Raw genomic sequence first — 17781 nt, 5'->3', positions numbered from 1 at the left:
AGTATACACAGTGGCAATTCCATCTGTGCCTTTTCTGTATTAGGAATCTCCAGGTGGAATACGAGCAGCTCAAGGAGCAGCATCTGCGAAGGGGGCTCCCTGTCGGTTCCCCTCCCGACTCCATTGTATCTCCTCACCACACATCTGAAGATTCCGAGCTCATCGCGGAAGCCAAACTCCTTCGGCAGCACAAAGGCCGGCTGGAGGCCAGGATGCAGATTTTAGAAGATCACAACAAACAGCTGGAGTCTCAGCTGCACCGCCTTCGCCAGCTGCTGGAGCAGGTAGGAGGTGCAGAATCCAGCACACCCCACCTCTGCAAGGTCCCTGTCCATCTCCCAGAGACCGGGAATTAGTTGAAGTCGAGAGGTCTACCTTCAGTTTCTCGCCTCTATAGCTAATTTAATTTAGACTGGCTTAGATGTCTCCTTTCACAAGTATGCACAAAATCCTCCCTGCCATCAAAACGTATTTTCCCGATGGACAGTAGAGTTTCTTTAGCACTGTAGTCTACCTCAGCTTGGAATAGTTTGTAAGAAAAGTTCCTGCGACATCCGTCTGCCTGGATTGCGTAAGAGAACCATCTGTGAAAATTACAAGACAGCAAGTAACCTAAAAATTTTCATTCTTCCCAGTGACCTAGAACTGCACACTCCAAAATTACTGTTTCCCATTTTCATGAAAGTAACAGATGGTTATTAATTTGCTACTATTATTTCCTAACCTGGGACTGTGTTTTATGGCATTTGTTTGCAAACTTCTTTGACAATAAGTACCGTTTACCTTGTGATGAGAATACACACATGTGATGAATGCTAAATACACTTTCTTTTATAGAGAAGTGTCAGTTCTTACTTTCGATTCTTTCCTCGTCTTTCTTTCCTTTCACCTCCATTCCTGTGGTTTTTCTTCCTTTCTTCCTACTTCCTCGCTTTCCTATATTTTTTCTTCCCTCTTTTTATTTCCCCTTAATACTGAAGATTTCAAAATGCTTAGTGAGTGTAATTTATGGGAAAAGACATTCTGTGGTTTGTAAAGGAAGCTTCAGGTATAGTTTCTGCCTTTCTGGTGCCTGTGATCTTTTCAGAGACCAAATAGGACAGATAGTAGCATGCATAAAGGCATAGCTGTAGGGCTAGGCATGATGATGAATGCCTCTAATCTCAGCTATTTAGGAGGGATAGGAAGGAGGATCACAGTCCAAGGTTAGCCTGGGCAAAAGCACAAGACTCTATTGGAAGAAAAAAAACACTAACAGCAAAGGCACTGAGGTGTGGTCTAAGTGATTTGCTTTGTAAACTTGAGGCCCCAGTACCACCGAAAAGGAAAGGATGGAACTGTCCAATTAGACACTTGATGCAGAGAGTTAGGCATTTAGCCCTAAAGAGTACAACCAACAAAGAAGAAACCTTTGTAGCCGGAACATGCAGGGCAAAATCCCACTTGAAGAATTCCGAACAGCAAAATTCAAGTTATCACTTGTTTTTTTTTTTTTCTCCCGTGTATTTGAGGGGGTGCTTGGCAGTGTGATAGGAATACTTTCCTTCAGAAATCATCGATGAATCAAAGCTGAAGCAATGATTTGCAGCAATTTTTGAAAACCATCCTGTCACTGTGGCTATTGGTCTTTTTAATTCATCAGACTCATTCCAAACATTCTAATCTCTGTACTATCAACAGTCATGTACCATCCATCTCTCCCTATAGTTTGGCCATGAGCTTTTCTTGCTGTCTATCATTCCTTCCAAAATTGTGTGACACTACTTGATAGAACGTTTGCTTCAGGGCTTCCAAATTTGGAAACTTTTAGAAAATAAAGAATGACCTGGCTTTCTGTTCAACCTTAGAATATTCGATTCTCATCTCAGTGTCAGTCATCTAGGTTGCAAGAATTACACTGTTTGTACAATGAACTTGAAGTTTCTGAGGGGTGTATGGATAAGGGAGCAGATTTTTGTATAATCTCTTCTTTAGCATATGAAGTGCTTGCTAGCCTCTTAGTGTGTGATTGACTCATTGCAGAAGAACACTACACTGAATTTTCTACTGTGATGCTCTTAGGTGGGCTGAAGACTCTTTGACTTCCCCTTCCCTCCACCCACCCTGCTAGATAGAGCTGCCTAATGGCTCTTGTGCCTTTGGAATTGCACTGTAATACTTTTGGAGATAGCTGCTATCTAAATGGCTCCAGTATCCCCAGCCTGGAGCTCTTATCTCTTCTTAACCATTAAGTGTGAGTGCCAGAAGTAGATGGAAAATTTAACTCTGATAGTATAAACAGGAAAAGCTCCTAGACTTCAACTAATACAGATTTAATGGTGGGAAAACAACAACAACAACTCTGCATTCAAGAATTATAACTTCTGCATCCTCGATAGAATCCATCAGACTTGATCATTTGACCATATATTTGTCAACTTATCCATCACCATTGCAGAGATTGTACAGGAGTGCATTTCCAATGGGGACTAGCTATCAGACTGCAGGTCATTTTAGAAAAAAACTCATCTATCCCTCGCACCACAAAATCTTGTGACACTGGCACTATTATTACCAAGCTTGTTTAGTAAAGAGACAATTGGTGTGACAAAAGGTTGTCTCATTTTACCTAGATTTACATTGCTTATGAGTGGCAGAGTTGGAATTTGTATTCAAGCTACTTAATCCAAAGTCATGCTCTTCACCAAGAGTGGGGAAGGCAATATGGCCTTCCAATCTGAGATAATTTTTGAGTTTGGGTTAATTTCCTATCATGGAAGCCCAGTTCTAATACTTGAGAGATGAATGTAATACATCACTAAATTCTCTTGATTGATAAAGCGACAGAAAATGTAAGGGGTGAAGAATGACAAATCCTGCTACATAGAACCCTGAGTGATTTCAAGTGCAGAAGAGAGAGACTGGGGCCCCTTGGTATGCTAGGGAATTATCTTCCCACCCAAGTAATGCTGAAATGTGTTTAAAATGGCCTGAAGGCAAACAACTGTGTTGGATTTAATTATGCGTGGTGAGGGAGGGGCAGTCTGAAAGGAACTGTTTTCCCAAGGCTTAGGTGAATCCTTGCTCTGCTTTAATTTCTGCCTGTGATTTCAGCCTGAATCCGATTCCCGAATCAATGGCGTCTCCCCGTGGGCTTCCCCCCAGCATTCTGCACTGAGCTACTCGCTTGACCCGGACCCAGGTCCACAGTTCCACCAGGCAGGTCAGTGGACTCCAGACATAACCATAATGCCCAGGCTGCAGAGCCATTTTAACCATATCCAAAAAGCAAACATTTTAGCTGCACCGTGCTTGCTTCTGTCATGTGTAGGAGTAGATGAAATCTTGGTGAAAGTTGAAATTAAAAAAAAAAAAATGTTCTTTCCTTTTTGAAATGAGCAAGAAATTGCTTATGTGCCTTGAGATGGATTCAATTTTTTTGACAACGAAGCATAATAGGCCTCTAAAATTTTCATATTGGTAACATGGTAAGAGCCTAAACCTAAAGACCATTATCATAAGCGTGATAGTTTTTCTCAGCCCTGGATTAGAAAAGCATGCATCTACATTATCCATCCTAGGCCTGGTGGACATCATCCTGCCATTTGCTTCAAGGCAGAAGCGTTACCCAGACCCTCACTGGTCCGGGGGGGGGGGGAGGGGTTGGGGGGAGGAGATGGATGGGACATGTCACTGATGCTAGGCAATCAGGAATGGCATTTCAAGTCCTGAGACCACATTCTGTAATCAAATTCATGTATTTGTCTTGTAGGATATCTTTTGGTACACAGAGAAAAAATTAAAATATTAGGAACAGATAACTATTGGATGGACAGAGCAAAGTGCTTCCCTAGCAAGTGCAGTAGGTCCTGGGTTCCATCCCCAGTGACAAAAAATGAAAAGTCCCCCCCCCCAAAAAAAAGTAAAAGATAACTATTGGTACTTTTCATTGCAGAATGTAAAAACACATCAGAGTATCTTTTATGTACCTTTGCATCAGAATATCTCATAGCAAACCTTTGCTTTGGGGACAGTATGTACTTGCCAATGTTGAAAATTCCCCCAAAAAAACAAAATTGGTAGAATATAATTTTGTGTATGAAAAACACCTTTCAATCCAAAATAGATTTCCAGTGCACCAGTGGCTCATATCAATAATCCTAGCCACTTGGGAGGATGTGATCCGATTTATCTGGCCAGCCTGGACAGATAAATCCAAGGAACTCTTATCTCTAATTCATTAGCAAAAAGGACAGAAGTAAAGATGTGGCTCAAATATAGAGTGCCAGCTTTGAGCAGAAAAACTTAAGTGAGAACATGAGGTCCTAAGTTCAAGTCCTAGTACCGGTACAACACCACCAACAAAAAATTAGATTTACAACTGAGACACTGAAAGCAACTGACTGCATCACTTGTTTTCCAGTCTTATATTTCCCAATGGTGCAAAGATTTTTCTGCACAAATATCCAATTTATTTTTTAAAAGAGGTGATCAGGGGCTGGGAAGGTGGCTCAATGGTAGAGCGCTTGCCTTGCATGCATGAGGCCCTGGGTTTGATTCCTTACCACCACATAAGCAAAAAGAAAAAACCCGGAAGTGGCACTGTGGCTCAAGTGGTAGAGCGCTAGCCTTGAGCTGAAGAGCTGAGGGAAAGTGCCCAGGCCCAGAGTTCAGGCCCCACGACCGGACCCCAAAAAAAGAAGAGGTGATCAGGGCTGGAGATGGAGCCTAATAGTAGGTCTATCTTGCCAACAAATGAATGCACAAATAATTTTGATATTTTCCCTGAAATTTTTCTTTCCAAATGAGAGCTCATGGATTCGCTGATACTTTGAGCTTGATTATAGTATTTGTACCTGAAGGAAGGTTTTAGCAGAAGGCCGGCATTCATATATCTGTTCTTTTCTGTACTATCACCACTGCAGAGGATCTGCTGGCCCCACCTCGTGACACCAGCACGGACCTCACCGAGGTCATGGAGCAGATCAACAACACATTTCCATCTTGCTGCGGTGAGTAGGCCAGTGCCCTGCCTTTTCCTGCCCTCATCCCAACACTGCTGGGGAGACGGAGCTTCCGCTCCTGAGATTTGTAGTGCCCCTTAGGTGTGACAGTGAAGGCATATACACTGATGTCTGGTTTTAAGAACAAATTGTTCTCTTCAGTGCAGGCTATCATAATAAACTTCCATTATATTGAAGAAGAGCTTTTAGTGGGAAAGGCATGAAAATAGCCTTTCTAATGTACTTCTCTCTCTTCAGACATTGTTGTTGGATACGATACAAAAAGAGATTATGTTCAGACTTCTTTCTTTCTTTTTGTTGGCTGGTTTTTCTCATGGAATAAAATAATCCTTGAATAAGAGCCAAATAATTTAAATAATTTAAGGCATCACAGATTATGACTCTGTGAATTTTCCATAGGAACAACCAAGAACCAGAAAATTGCCAAATAAACAGTTGAGATCCCAAAGGAAATTATATAATGATTCTAATTTATTGATTTTTGTTTTCCAAATGGTATGTGTTTGGCATCTTGCCATGCTGTGCTTTCTGCTGGGCTCTCACCTGAGAGACCTCTGTGGTTTTAAACAGCAGTAGTCTCTCTCAGAGTCTGTATATATAGAGAGAGAGATGCAGGACTTTTATTTAAAATAGTCTTTTGAGAGCCGTGTCCTCTTTGATTGCAAAGTATACAGTCACTGAACTATGGAGAAAGAGACAGAGAGACAGAGCCAGAGAGAGAGAGGGAGGGAGAGAGGGAGAGAGTGTTGATACTGGGGCTTGAACTCAAGGCTTTGTACTCTCCCTTAGCTTTTTCACTCAAGGCTGATACTCTACCACTTGCCCAGGCTGGCTTTGAAGCAAGATCATTAGACTCCCCTATCTGGATGCCAATGATTCATGACTATAATCCTAGCTAAACTAAGATTTTAAATAAACTATGACCTCTTATTTTACCCTTTGCTGTCATTTCTTCAGATAATAGCCTTCTTAAATGAGGAAAAAGGTACTGTCAATTATCAATAATATAAATAAATAATATATACTAATTTCACTATAATTTTTTCCTTCATTTTACACCACTCTGTAGTTTAAGAAAGGTGGGCATCCTTAACAGGGTGCAGAAACAAATATTTAAATATATTCTTCTTGTACATTATAAATATGTATGAAAATGACATAATGAGTTCCCTTTTCCTCCCAAAAAATACTGAAGGAGGAGGGGGGAGGGATTGAAAGAGTAATATAGATGGAGTAAGTCTGATCAAAGCAGATTCTATGCATGTTGTGACTATCACAACGGAGAGAGTTTGGCAATTAATTTATGCTAATTAAAATTAAAAAATAAAGCTGAGCGCCAAAGGCTCATGATTCAAAGCTAGCCCAGGCTTCTTAGCTCAATTAACTACCAAAAAGGCAGACATAGAGCTATGACTCAAGTGCTAGTGCTCTGGCCTTGAGCAAAAAAACAAAAAACAACTCAGTGACAGCATCTTGGCCCTGAGTTCAACCCTAATACCAGCACATACACATACACACAGAGAAAAGAAAAATTAAAAGTAAAATAAAACATACTCTGAATTTTCAAGAATATTACCCTGAAGGTTATACTACATTTTATTAATATATACATATATATCTGCATTGAAGGGTTTTATTTGTAATTCTAATATTCAGCTTCTCAGAGTTCTCAGGATCACATTTACAGTATGTCAGTTCTCACATTTACTGTTCACAAAGTGTATACATGCAAGCGTATGTACACTTACACTTCAGACTCTGTAGTGTCCAAAAGCTGAAGTGTCAGTGTCCACTTACCATTGTATTTTTGCTTATTGACCAGGCTGCATGTAGCCACTGTAATAGATAAAGTTAATCTGTTGCATGAGTTCTCTACTCAAGATTGAACTGTATTTGAAAAGCTTTGGCTCTGAGTTATGTTTTAGTTAATGACTACATGAAAATAAGGCAGAATTTCAAGTTCAGTTTCAAGAGTATTACTTTGTAGTATAGCTCATACCAAATTTATAATTACAGAACAAATTCTAATCAATTAAATAATGTTTACCAAATTTTAGTTAATTGTGGTCATTTAATTAGTGGTCATTTTTCAGTTTAAAAATCGGTTTTCAGTAATAGCCAATTTGTGTATAAATAATGTGCTTTGTATTGAAAATAAAGTATAATTTCCAGATTAAGAATTGTATACTACAATGGTGTTCAAAAAAACAACAACCTAGCACCACAGTTTGAACTTAGGACTTCACGTTTACTTGACTTGCTCACTCAGCTGGTGTTCTACTACTTGAGCCACATCTCCAACCCAGTTTTTCTCCTAACATCTATTATTCTGGAGAGATTGAATTTAACAAACTTTTCAGCTTGCTTGGCTTTTAACCCAAATCCTAAGATCTTAGCTCCCCAATGTCTAAATTAAGGCACAAGCCACTGGTACTCAGCTTACAACATTTTTTGGGGGGGAAAGTTATAGGAAAGTTTATTAGGAAATAAATTTGGAAGAGAAAGAAATTACATGGCATAGATAGGCCACAGAAAAACAACATCCTAGTTCACCTTCAGCCATACTCCAGGCAGACATTGCATTAGGTTTAAGTAGAGTAGTTAGTGGCAGGGGACAAAGATATGTATAGCTTAAATGTCCAGGTTATAGATGTGGCCTGACTGGTCATTATCACAGTTCTGATTCTTCTGGGTTCTGAAGATGTTGTTATTGCTGTCAGCAATTGAGGGAGCAATCTGGTTCCCATGAAATCATTTTTCTGGCTCCAAGGTACAGCCTATCATTATGTTACTTATCCTCATTTGGGGGCTGTGCTGTTCCTTAGGGTTACTTTTAGTGCTTGCCACAAAGAGCTTAGATATCAATCCAGTCTTGTCTGGCATTCAAAGTAAGAAACACTCTTAAATCTTTCTCAAGGTATAAGCTGATGTGTGTATTTTGCAAAGGACTGATCCATATGCCTTGTTTAAAACAAAACAAATAAAATTAATCATCATAGTTGTAAAGGAAAATTGAGTCTTTAGAGGTAAATGTGTTTATCTCATGTTATGACTGTCCTTTTAGAGTTAGCATTGTTTGAAAATATCATCAACTGGCTATTTATGGTCACAGGGTTCTTGAGCTGTGTTTATCTTTCAGGGCTTGTACGTCACAGAGGCTAAACCTCTTCTGTGTCATTCTCAGTCATGGTAGATTAATCTGTGCAATTCAGTAATTCATGGAGGCCTGAGATTCCTTCACGGGAGGCTGCCTCCATGTTCTCCTACATTTGGTCATCCACAGATATTTATAATACTTGTACATTTCTCTGAATGAGCATTACTAGTTATGTGTTCTTTTGAATAATTTAAATATCTTTCTTGTGAGAAATGATGAATAGTATCTGTTAGAACTCTGTGAATTTTAGATATTAGGTGGGTGGGTGGATGGATGGATGGATGGACATATGTTTTTGTTTTGGCTTCTGAATGTCGCATCATTAATTTGAGTTCAGTTTGTTTTTGGTGCTGGGTTTTTTTTAAGAAAAAGGAAGGAAAAGAAGAGAGTAAAAAGCTTAAAGGACTTATTAACAACACTGATATTTAATTCTGCCTACTGTAATTAAATACGTTGAAAAAGTGATACAGAATCAGTCAGTATGTGGCATAGATGATGCCTAGTTCATTACTTTTTTGAATGGAAGGAATAGATGAGTGAATGGTTACATTTCTGACTGGCAAGGTTTCATTATTTAGGTTTTACTGCTAATTCTCAGAAAGTTTCTTTGCTGAGTACTCCTTGTAGGTTGCTCTGCTAGCAAATATTTGAATAAGGCTTCACAAATCCCAAAGAATACTGGCCACCTTTGGAGGATTTACCTACACAAATCAGATTGGCACCCTCCCAAGGGCAAACCAGTCTCTCAATCCCCTATGACTAATGAGAACTTTAAAATTGCTTGTCATCAGCAAAGGATGAATTGATCTGCATGTTAATCTTGACTTTTGATCCTTTGTGGATTAAAAATTAGCATGGCCACAAATTAATTTCCACTCCTGGCAGTCTTGGAATTAAAATGAAACTCTGCAACTATAAATCCTAATTGCACAAATCGCTTATTTTAACATGACACTTTTTAACTATATCTCATAGTATTGAATGTAACACCTCAGAATTCCAGGGTCTGGGTTAATATCCTACTTAGTCTTACAGTATCTTTGAATGAGGACCTTTTAAAATCTGTTAAAGTGATGGTGAGCTTTAGAACAGAGTCAGGCATTGACCTCTTTTCCCGTGAAAGAATTAAAAAGGGGCATTTAAGTGTCCTGTCAATTAACCAATGTATATACCAAATATCCACTGGCTACCGTATCCAGTTTCTTTTCAGTGTGATATATTTTGACACTTTTTTCCTGTTAATATTCTTCAAATATACGGATACTGCTAGTAATAGTAAGCTAAGTAATTGTTGCCAACAGACCAAGCAAGTGCTTTTAAAATTATTAACTTGCCAGTGTATTCCTACTGTGAAAAGTCTATGTTTCTTAAGCTTGAAGTGACATTAATCAAAAATCTAAAACCTTCTGAAATTTTTCTCTTAAAGTGTATTTGTAAGATGTGTCTAGGAGGGTACCTGTAGCTTTTTATTTGGTGAAAAGCTATCGGGTTAAAAGTACTGATTTGGAGTAAAATTGGTTAGACTTCTGTCTTGGGTTTGACTATTTGTTTTATTTCATTATTACTAGAAAAGAGTTACTGTCTCTTATAGATAAAGTATGTAAACATAGCACGTACATACTTAGTAATAATTTAGGTCAGATATCCCTGGGGTATAGCTCATATCCTAATGGAAGTTCCCTGGTTTTTCTTTGATGCCTAATACATACATATATCTGATAAGACTGGGCTTGAATTAGATTCTTCTCCCAGCTGCTTTTCCTCCAGGCCTCACACAGATGCCAGTCACTGGTGACTTTCCCCTTCAGTGTAGAATAATTGGGAGATGGAAGAAATGCAATGTGCTACAGCATTAGAGACAGCCCTGAATGTGACTAGGAACAGACGCTGCCAATCCTGAGGAGTGTAGATCCTCCTTCCTCCTCCTGAAAGGAGAGAGACCTTGGAGAAGAAAGCCATCAAGCCACCAGATGAGATCAGCAACTTGATGATGGTGCCCCCCAAAACAAGAAAGAAATGGAACTATTTGGTTATGACAGTATCTCCTCCGGTGGGCACAGCCAAACAGCATTATTAACCCAAGCATTCAGAAGGCTGCTGAGCAGGCATGCAGCTATCAACTGTTGGCACGAACAGAATTTGCACAGATAATTTCCTGTGTGACATGATTGAAATAGGAAATTTGGAAGACTTACCTTTTGTTTTGTAGTAAAACCAAGTCTTTCCTGAATGCTTTAGTGCAGATTTTTTTAAAGAGCTGATACCCGTTTTGTATATTTTGGGTAGAATTGTTCTACTTTATGAGTTATAAGCTAATTGGGAAAATTAGCCTTTGTTTAAAAGCACTCAGCCTGGGGTTGAGGGAGTCATGTTGGTATTTGGGGCTCACAACCATTTAAGAGCTGAGAGCTATTATGCCAGTCTGGGTGGTGCCTTGTACACATTTGCATTCAGGAAGGTGAGAAGCAACCATAGAGCCTCTATTGATTGATTTCTTCTGTTTTCTCTTGCAGCAAATGTCCCCAGCAGGCCACAGGTAAGAGTTAATGGCTTGATTAGCTTCCAACCTGGAGTAAACAGATTAGCAACTATTGATTTTGTCTTACTTCATTTTCATGTAAATAAGTAAACTTACTTGACTTTGTGGTTCTGTTCCAGTTTGTCGGTGGGGGTAGGTGTGGGCTGGGAAGGGGTGGAGGAGACTTTGGGGAAAGAGTGGGACTTCCCAGAGGGCAAAGTAATTATTTGATTCTCTGTCCTGACATTAATATTACATAAATTATAAAGTCGCCTGGGGTAGACGTGGCCAGACACTCATTTCCCAAGTCTACTTATGGTGGCTAGCACAGAGCATTGTCTTAAAAAAACAGGGTCTTGTCAGGTACACGTGGCTCATGCCTGTAATCCTAGCTACTCAGGAGGCTGAGATCTGAGGATCACTGTTCAAGGCAGGCAGGAAAGCCTGTGAGACTCTTATCTCCAATTAACCACCAGAAAACTGGAAGTGGCACTGTGGCTTAAGTGGTAGAATGCTAGCCTTCAGCTGAAGAGCTGAAGGACAGTGCCCAGGCCCAGAGTTCCATTAAATGTCCATTCAATTTTTAGGGATCTGTTGGTAGCTCTGTCCTTAAGCCTTCCGCTGTTTCCTTTCCAAGAACCTTGGTGTTGATGTGCTAAGTTGGAGAGCTTTGTTTTCATGCATTTGTTTATTACTCTCTTCAATGAGTCTTAGGATTTGATTTCCTTTTTGGCCACCGAAGACAGCTAAGAGACAAAGGTGTGTGAGGCAGACTTGATATAGAGGGAAAGCTGGATGCCTTCTCTTTGCTTCTGTTGCCCTAGTGAATTGAAAGCAAGGTCTTCAGAAGGGAGTGAGGTAAAACAGGTGTGTAAGGAGAGCTAAGGGGGATGTGCTTGGAGATCAGAAAAGCACATAGTCCCCCAAATAAACTGTCCAGCAATCAACATGAAGAGTAGTACGTTTTAAAAAGTTGAAGTTGTGGTTTAAGCAACAAGAGTACAGCAATTCGAAAGAAAAGACAAAGAAGTCATTAGAACCTTAAGCTCAATGTGGGGAGAAGTAAGATCATGTCTGATATAGGAAGTGGTTGGGAGGGGCATAGGGGGAGCAGTACTGTCTGGATTTTAAAGGATGAATAAAGCTATCATTCTAGCAGAAGAGAACAGAAAGTTCAAATGTGGTTGTCAGAATGTGGGATGGTTCGTACTGAAATGTTAGAGGAATTTTAAGTGCTAGCCTGTTTTGCACCTTCAAATTAACAACTAAGAAGTTCAAGGACAGAATCAAGAGAGAAAAGCAGCTCAAAGAAACTGGGGACCAGAGTGTGAGTCAAATCATCTGTGTGAGTGCTGAAATCACTTAAAATTTGCTTTGAAGTGGGGGACATTAACACTTTTTCACCCCAAGAAGTAAACCTCAGCACCCTTTCGGAGGCCTACGAGGAGACTCATAAGTACATGATGGCTGAGGGGAAAGATTTCAAGTAGTTTGAGTTCAATAGTCCCAAGATGTTGGCAAGGCTGTAGTAATGGAGGCCCCAGGAAAGAAAGCTAGAATTTTCTTATCAGTCCCCAGATACCGTATAGATACTGAAGATTTAGACCAGAAAGCAATCCAAGACCTTCTCAGGTGTAGTGGGTTTTAATACAGTTAATTGATTCAAAATTTTAACAAACATCTGCCTCCTTATAACAAAGCCCTCCTCCATTTTGAACTAGCTGTGTCAAATTCATAGAAAGTATATGTTTTACCCAGTTAGTTTTACTCATGTTTGATTTGCTTGCTCTTACGTATTTGGGGAAATTACTGTTACTAATTACAAATCCCTTTAGCCTTTATCCTCTATTTAAATCTGCTATCTGCTATTGTTATGCCTCCAAAGTTCCTCAGCTTGACTGGTAGGCCCTGGTCCTGTGTTAGCCAGGACTCGGAGTGTGTCGTAGAGATAGCTTTCATACCTGCTTTGCCAGGAAGGCCTCATCTCAGTGCCCTGTTGCCCAACACATGCCTGGAACCCACTGAGTCTGCTATCAATGTGGGATGAATTATTTTTACTCCTTCCAACATGGCAGTGATGTTTTCAAAAACACAGACATGACTTAATAGAAATAGACTCTTCAGTACTCGTCAAATGAGTTTGCTGCTTCTAGTACAACTGAGAGAAGAGGAACACCTGGGGAAGATTTTCCAGAAACTTCTTTAAGAGTATAGTTCTCTCTCAGGATAGACCCTCATGTCAGTGTCCTCCATAAAATAAAGAGGTGTCTTTCCTAGGAGTCCAAAGAGATCCCTTATAATTCAAAGGGAATGGGCCCATTCAGATGTTTTTAATCTCACAGCAATTTAAAAGTAAATAATTCTGAATACAAAATCCTTAAGACCAACATATCTTGGAAAGATGAATGTCACTCCCTTGATTATGTACTGGATTTCAATCCTCTAGCCTGAGATATTGAAGTTTAACAGGCACTTCTGCACATCCTTTGATTATCATTCCTGGCTTCTTTTCCTTCTGTCTGGGTCCTACTCTGTGGCCAAGAGGTTAAGATTTATTTCCAGGGTGACCCCTGTACAAGGGACCTCTCACAGTCTTCCAGACAGGAACAGAGATGCCTTGTTTTTTGTTTTTAATTAACCTCATGCACTCATCATCAGTCCCTCCCACAGACAAAGCGAATTTCTCTCCATTTCAGTTCTGCTTCCAGCCTGGCCAAGATAAAGACATTCACTCTAACTTCTTTTTTTACTCTGGTAACAAAAAACTGAGTAGGTGACTTCCAGGGGAGACCTAAGGACCTCATCCCACGGAGCAAAAGCCATGTGGCTATTAGTTCCCTTCAAGTATGCAAAGTAAGGATTTGCTAGTTCTGAAAAAAGTATTGCTATGTCCTAGAAACGGTTACCTCTTTGCAACACTGTCGTCTGCAAACATTTTTCTGACAGAATGCTTTTCTCTTTTCCTAGGCAATGTGAAGCATTCATCTAGCCAAACAACATTTCCCGACTCAGTATTGCCCGTTTCTGCAAATGCCAATTCCAAGTTCCATTTAATCCAAGGCGCCATGGCTCTTTGACATGTGCTGTTGACTGTGTGTTCTACTAAGCGAGTAAAACACTGACTATCCAAAGAGAAAGGATATTTTGTTTTTATAATAACCGCATATTATTGTTTTCTTCTTCCCTTTCTATGCAACTGTAAATTAATGAACAGAGAGGTATTTGGTAATGGTATTTGTCACTGATTTGTATAAAGTATACAAGCATTGGGAAAGTGGGTGGGGGCTTTCTAATATGACACTGTCTTTTTAATAACCGTGACAAAAATTGCATATACATTAGAAGACTGTCTTACATTTTTACATTCCTTCTGCTGTTCATATTAACCTTGTACAATAACTTCATTTATTTTGTTACATCCTTTACCCCATTACATTTTAGTTATTTATCAGTTCACCAACCACATGACCAAGTAGATTCTGTGTATTTGTTATTTGTTTCTATGATTTGGCCAAATTAATAAGCTCATGTATTTGAATCAAATATTATATATATTCATATAATATTGATTAATTGACAACTCTTAAGTATGCAGTTTAACTTTATGGAACATTATACACGTAGTTCATTAGTCACCACTTGGTATCCACAAAAAAATCCTAAATGGCATGTCTAGTGGGATTTTTTTTCCTGCTTTTTTATCCTTTTTTTCTATAACTTTATTTATTTCCTATCCCAATCTATATGAGAGGGAAGACTGCATTAGAAATTATTTCTCTAGGATCATTTTACCAAAGGTTTCCTATGAAAGCATATTTTCATTTTGACATAGAAACAAAACTTGATTCAACCTTCCAGGCCACAGGCCTTGAATTTCATCATTAAATACACAGCAGACCTTTTAACAATTGAGTGAGCAGAGCACAAGAGAACTAAAGATATATTTTCAAGGCCTTTATGATTCTTGAAACTCGTAGTTGCTTTCCTTATGAAAGCAAACCCAAATTTATGTCTCTGCGTCTTATTTTACCTTTTGGGTAAATGGACGAGGTGTCCTTTTAACTTTCAGTAGATTAAGACATTTAGGAAGGATTTTTTTTTAAGAGCCTTTGTCATTGCTTCTACAGAAAAATGGGAGTTTGTGCTTAGATGATTGTACTCTGCCTCTACCTTTGAGTACATTCAGTTATGGTTATTGATTCCATTTTTTAAAAAAATTACACTTAGTTGCATTATTATAATTTCTTTAATTATCAAACGTAAAGAAACCAAAAAGAAAAAAGAAAATAATATGTTTTGCTTCAAGCATATTGTGCTTTTTAAACATCAGAACATCTTCGCTTTGAGCTCTCTTACACTGGAATGTGCCAGGAGAGGCTGAAAGTTAGAAAGTGCTATTCTTTTAGGATAGGCTGGGTGGGTTGGGGGGCAGGGGTGTCTATTTGCAGCATAGATATTTTGAGAAGAAGAAAATTGTTTTATATAAGAGGAAAGCCATGACCACCTTTCTACCTCAGATCCATCTTTCATTGTGTTGGAAATAGCTTTATGTCGCTGCAGTCTGTAAAGTGTAGAGCTTTTATCAGGCCATATCATACCCAAGAAAGTACCTATTTAAAGAAAATGATTCCTTGAATTCAGAGCTCCAAGTTGTAAATTTGGTGTCTTCCTTGTTCTTATTTTGAGAAGTCATATAGTCATTGTTTTCTGCCTGTATTTGTATGCAGAATGTTCTCTATCTGCTATTTCAGAAAACCTGCAGTAAAACACTACATTGTAACCTAAATAACAGTTTAAAAAAGACATACATTGCAGTAACAACAATGGGAAATAAGTATATTGTTCTTTTGAAATATGTGATAAAGAACTAATCGTAAACGTATCATCTAACCTGGTTACATGCTGTATTTTCATCCCAAATAAAAGTAATTTTAACACAAAATGATTTTGGCATTCTTAGCTATGTTTACTGATAGAATTTGTCTTTGAATATACATTGATGAAAATGAAGTAGAGTCTACCCTGACACTTCTACATCGTTTCTAGCAATTTCTCTCATATATACCAAACTACTCTCCTTTGCCCTCGTTATCTCTTTCTCTTCTCTCTTACACACAGGTAAAATTTATATAATTTTCAATTTCATTACAGATTGAAAGCTCATTAAAAGAGAAGAATGTCAAATGTCAAAAATATATACATAAAGCCTATTAAGCCTTCATTTATAATGCTAGATATTTTTGGAATTTAGTTGATTATGCTTTCAAATCTACTTTTACCCTTAAGCTCTAAACTCCTGTGTTTTTATTCCTGTCCTGGATTTTAAACACTCAGGTATCAGAGTATCAGGTATCTGCTGCTGCTCTATGGGAAATAATGTTAAGAATCAATGTTGGGCTGGGAAGGTGGCTCAGTGGTAGAGCACTTGCCTTGCATGAAGCCCTGGGTTCGATTCCTCAGCACCACATAAGCAAAAAGAAAAAAGCCGGAAGTGGTGCTGTGGCTCAAGTGGTAGAGCGCTAGCCTTGAGCTGAAGAGCTGAGGGACAGTGCCTAGGCCCAGAGTTCAGGACCCAAGACCAGCAAAAAAATAAGTCAAAAAAGTCAATGTTTCTCAATTCTAAAATTAAAATCTCTCTGTGGTGGAGAAAAATTCCCCCAAATACAATTTATTTAAAAAGATAACTGATATGTTCTTGTGAGCTAATATTTTATACAGCTTGTTAAAGCCAAAACAATATTGTATGTACTAAGAATGCCTAAGGAAACAGAGACACAAACACATTCAACTCAGAATCAGATTGCTAATACTGAAAAAATAATTTATATGTATATATTTATATATACATAATATATATATATTATATAAAGGTGTTTTTCTACTGCCAACAGGGAACACTGGTATTCTTGGAATGAAAAACATTTGTATTTCTGTGTTTTAGAAACAACTAGTACAACACCACTGAGCAGTGCAGACCTCCAGCATCCAGCTGTTCTTCTTCTAAGGCCCTATTTTCTCTATATTTTAGAAGAACTAAGCATTTGTTCAGGAAAACATGAGATAATTCTTTTGAAACATAATTTCTGAAAAACTGAAGATAGGAGCTAGTACTATAGAATTTACTACTAGTAAGTTTACGTCTGATACTTAATAACCATAAAAGCTGTCCCCAAATCTGGTTGCTTAATTTATTTCCTCCTGGCTGTGTAAATATTGGCAGGACGCATTCAATCACCTCAAGATTCCTCTATGAAACCCTTCTTGCCACGTCTGTAGAAACTAATAATCCTTGCCTTTAGTGAACACCTTCTGTGTTGGAAGACATTTTTACCAAGCTCATCCTCATGGCTCCAGTTCCCCAAGCCCAGCTGGCCGACCATGATGGCTTCATTTCAGAGATGAGAGGCGCTGCTGGGTAAGGATGTCTGCTCAGCAGGCAGTGTGCAGAACTGGGTTCTCCGCTCATCTAGGCCCTCGCTCCAGAGTTCAAGTCTCACCTTTACAAACAACCTTTGAGAAGGACAGGAGTTTCCCAGGCGGTTCAACCAGCATCCATCAAGTTAAAACTCTGAGGCCAGGATATCATGAAGTGAAGCAGTTTGGGAGTAATAATTGTATAGCAGAACTGCAAACCTTCCTCCCTGTTCCTTACAAGATAGAGGACTAGAAAAGGCAGAATTGGGTATTTCTTGTGCCATCCCTAACTCTCACTCCAGATATCCTGGGCATGGAGCCCTATCACCGTGCAGAGGGGAGAATTAATCATAGCCATCGCCTCTGGTTGTCAGGCTATCACCTACTTTGGTGCCAGGTTCCATTTTTCCTCTCTGATTATTCCATCTTATTACTGCTCTCCCTCTCTCCCCTGTCCCCATACTCCAAAGCACACATTTCAATGTGTTGATATTATGCTATTTTGTGTGCTCTTGAAAACCATGCTTCTGGCTTCTGTCCAACCGTGTGCATGCTGACCCCTCACAGTGAACCCTTGAGACCAAGAATAAGAACCCAAGTCCTACCTCGGTCCCTTTGCAGCCAAAGATATTTCCAAAGCCAGCTCTGCTCTACAAATATTCCATTCAAACCGAGGACAAAGCTGCCTA

The 17781-nt window shown here is 39.1% G+C and overlaps 1 protein-coding gene across 1 annotated transcript in view; it reads left to right on the top strand.

Moving 5' to 3' along the window:
• The window catches only part of Utrn (utrophin), a 425608-nt gene extending 409988 nt beyond the window's left edge, over positions 1-15620 (top strand). Inside the window, exons 69-73 of the mRNA XM_013026944.1 lie at positions 44-284; positions 3094-3202; positions 4905-4991; positions 10674-10696; positions 13646-15620. Coding sequence (XP_012882398.1) covers positions 44-284; positions 3094-3202; positions 4905-4991; positions 10674-10696; positions 13646-13654 — 469 coding nt within the window. The 3' untranslated portion in view covers positions 13655-15620. The remainder of the gene's footprint in view (positions 1-43; positions 285-3093; positions 3203-4904; positions 4992-10673; positions 10697-13645) is intronic.
• The last annotated feature ends 2161 nt before the right edge of the window (positions 15621-17781 follow it).

The sequence above is a fragment of the Dipodomys ordii genome, unplaced genomic scaffold (genome assembly GCF_000151885.1).
Source record: "Dipodomys ordii isolate 6190 unplaced genomic scaffold, Dord_2.0 Scaffold98, whole genome shotgun sequence".
Taxonomy (NCBI): domain Eukaryota; kingdom Metazoa; phylum Chordata; class Mammalia; order Rodentia; family Heteromyidae; genus Dipodomys; species Dipodomys ordii.
Note: the sequence above shows the minus strand (reverse complement) of the source record. Positions and strands in the feature narration are given on the sequence as shown.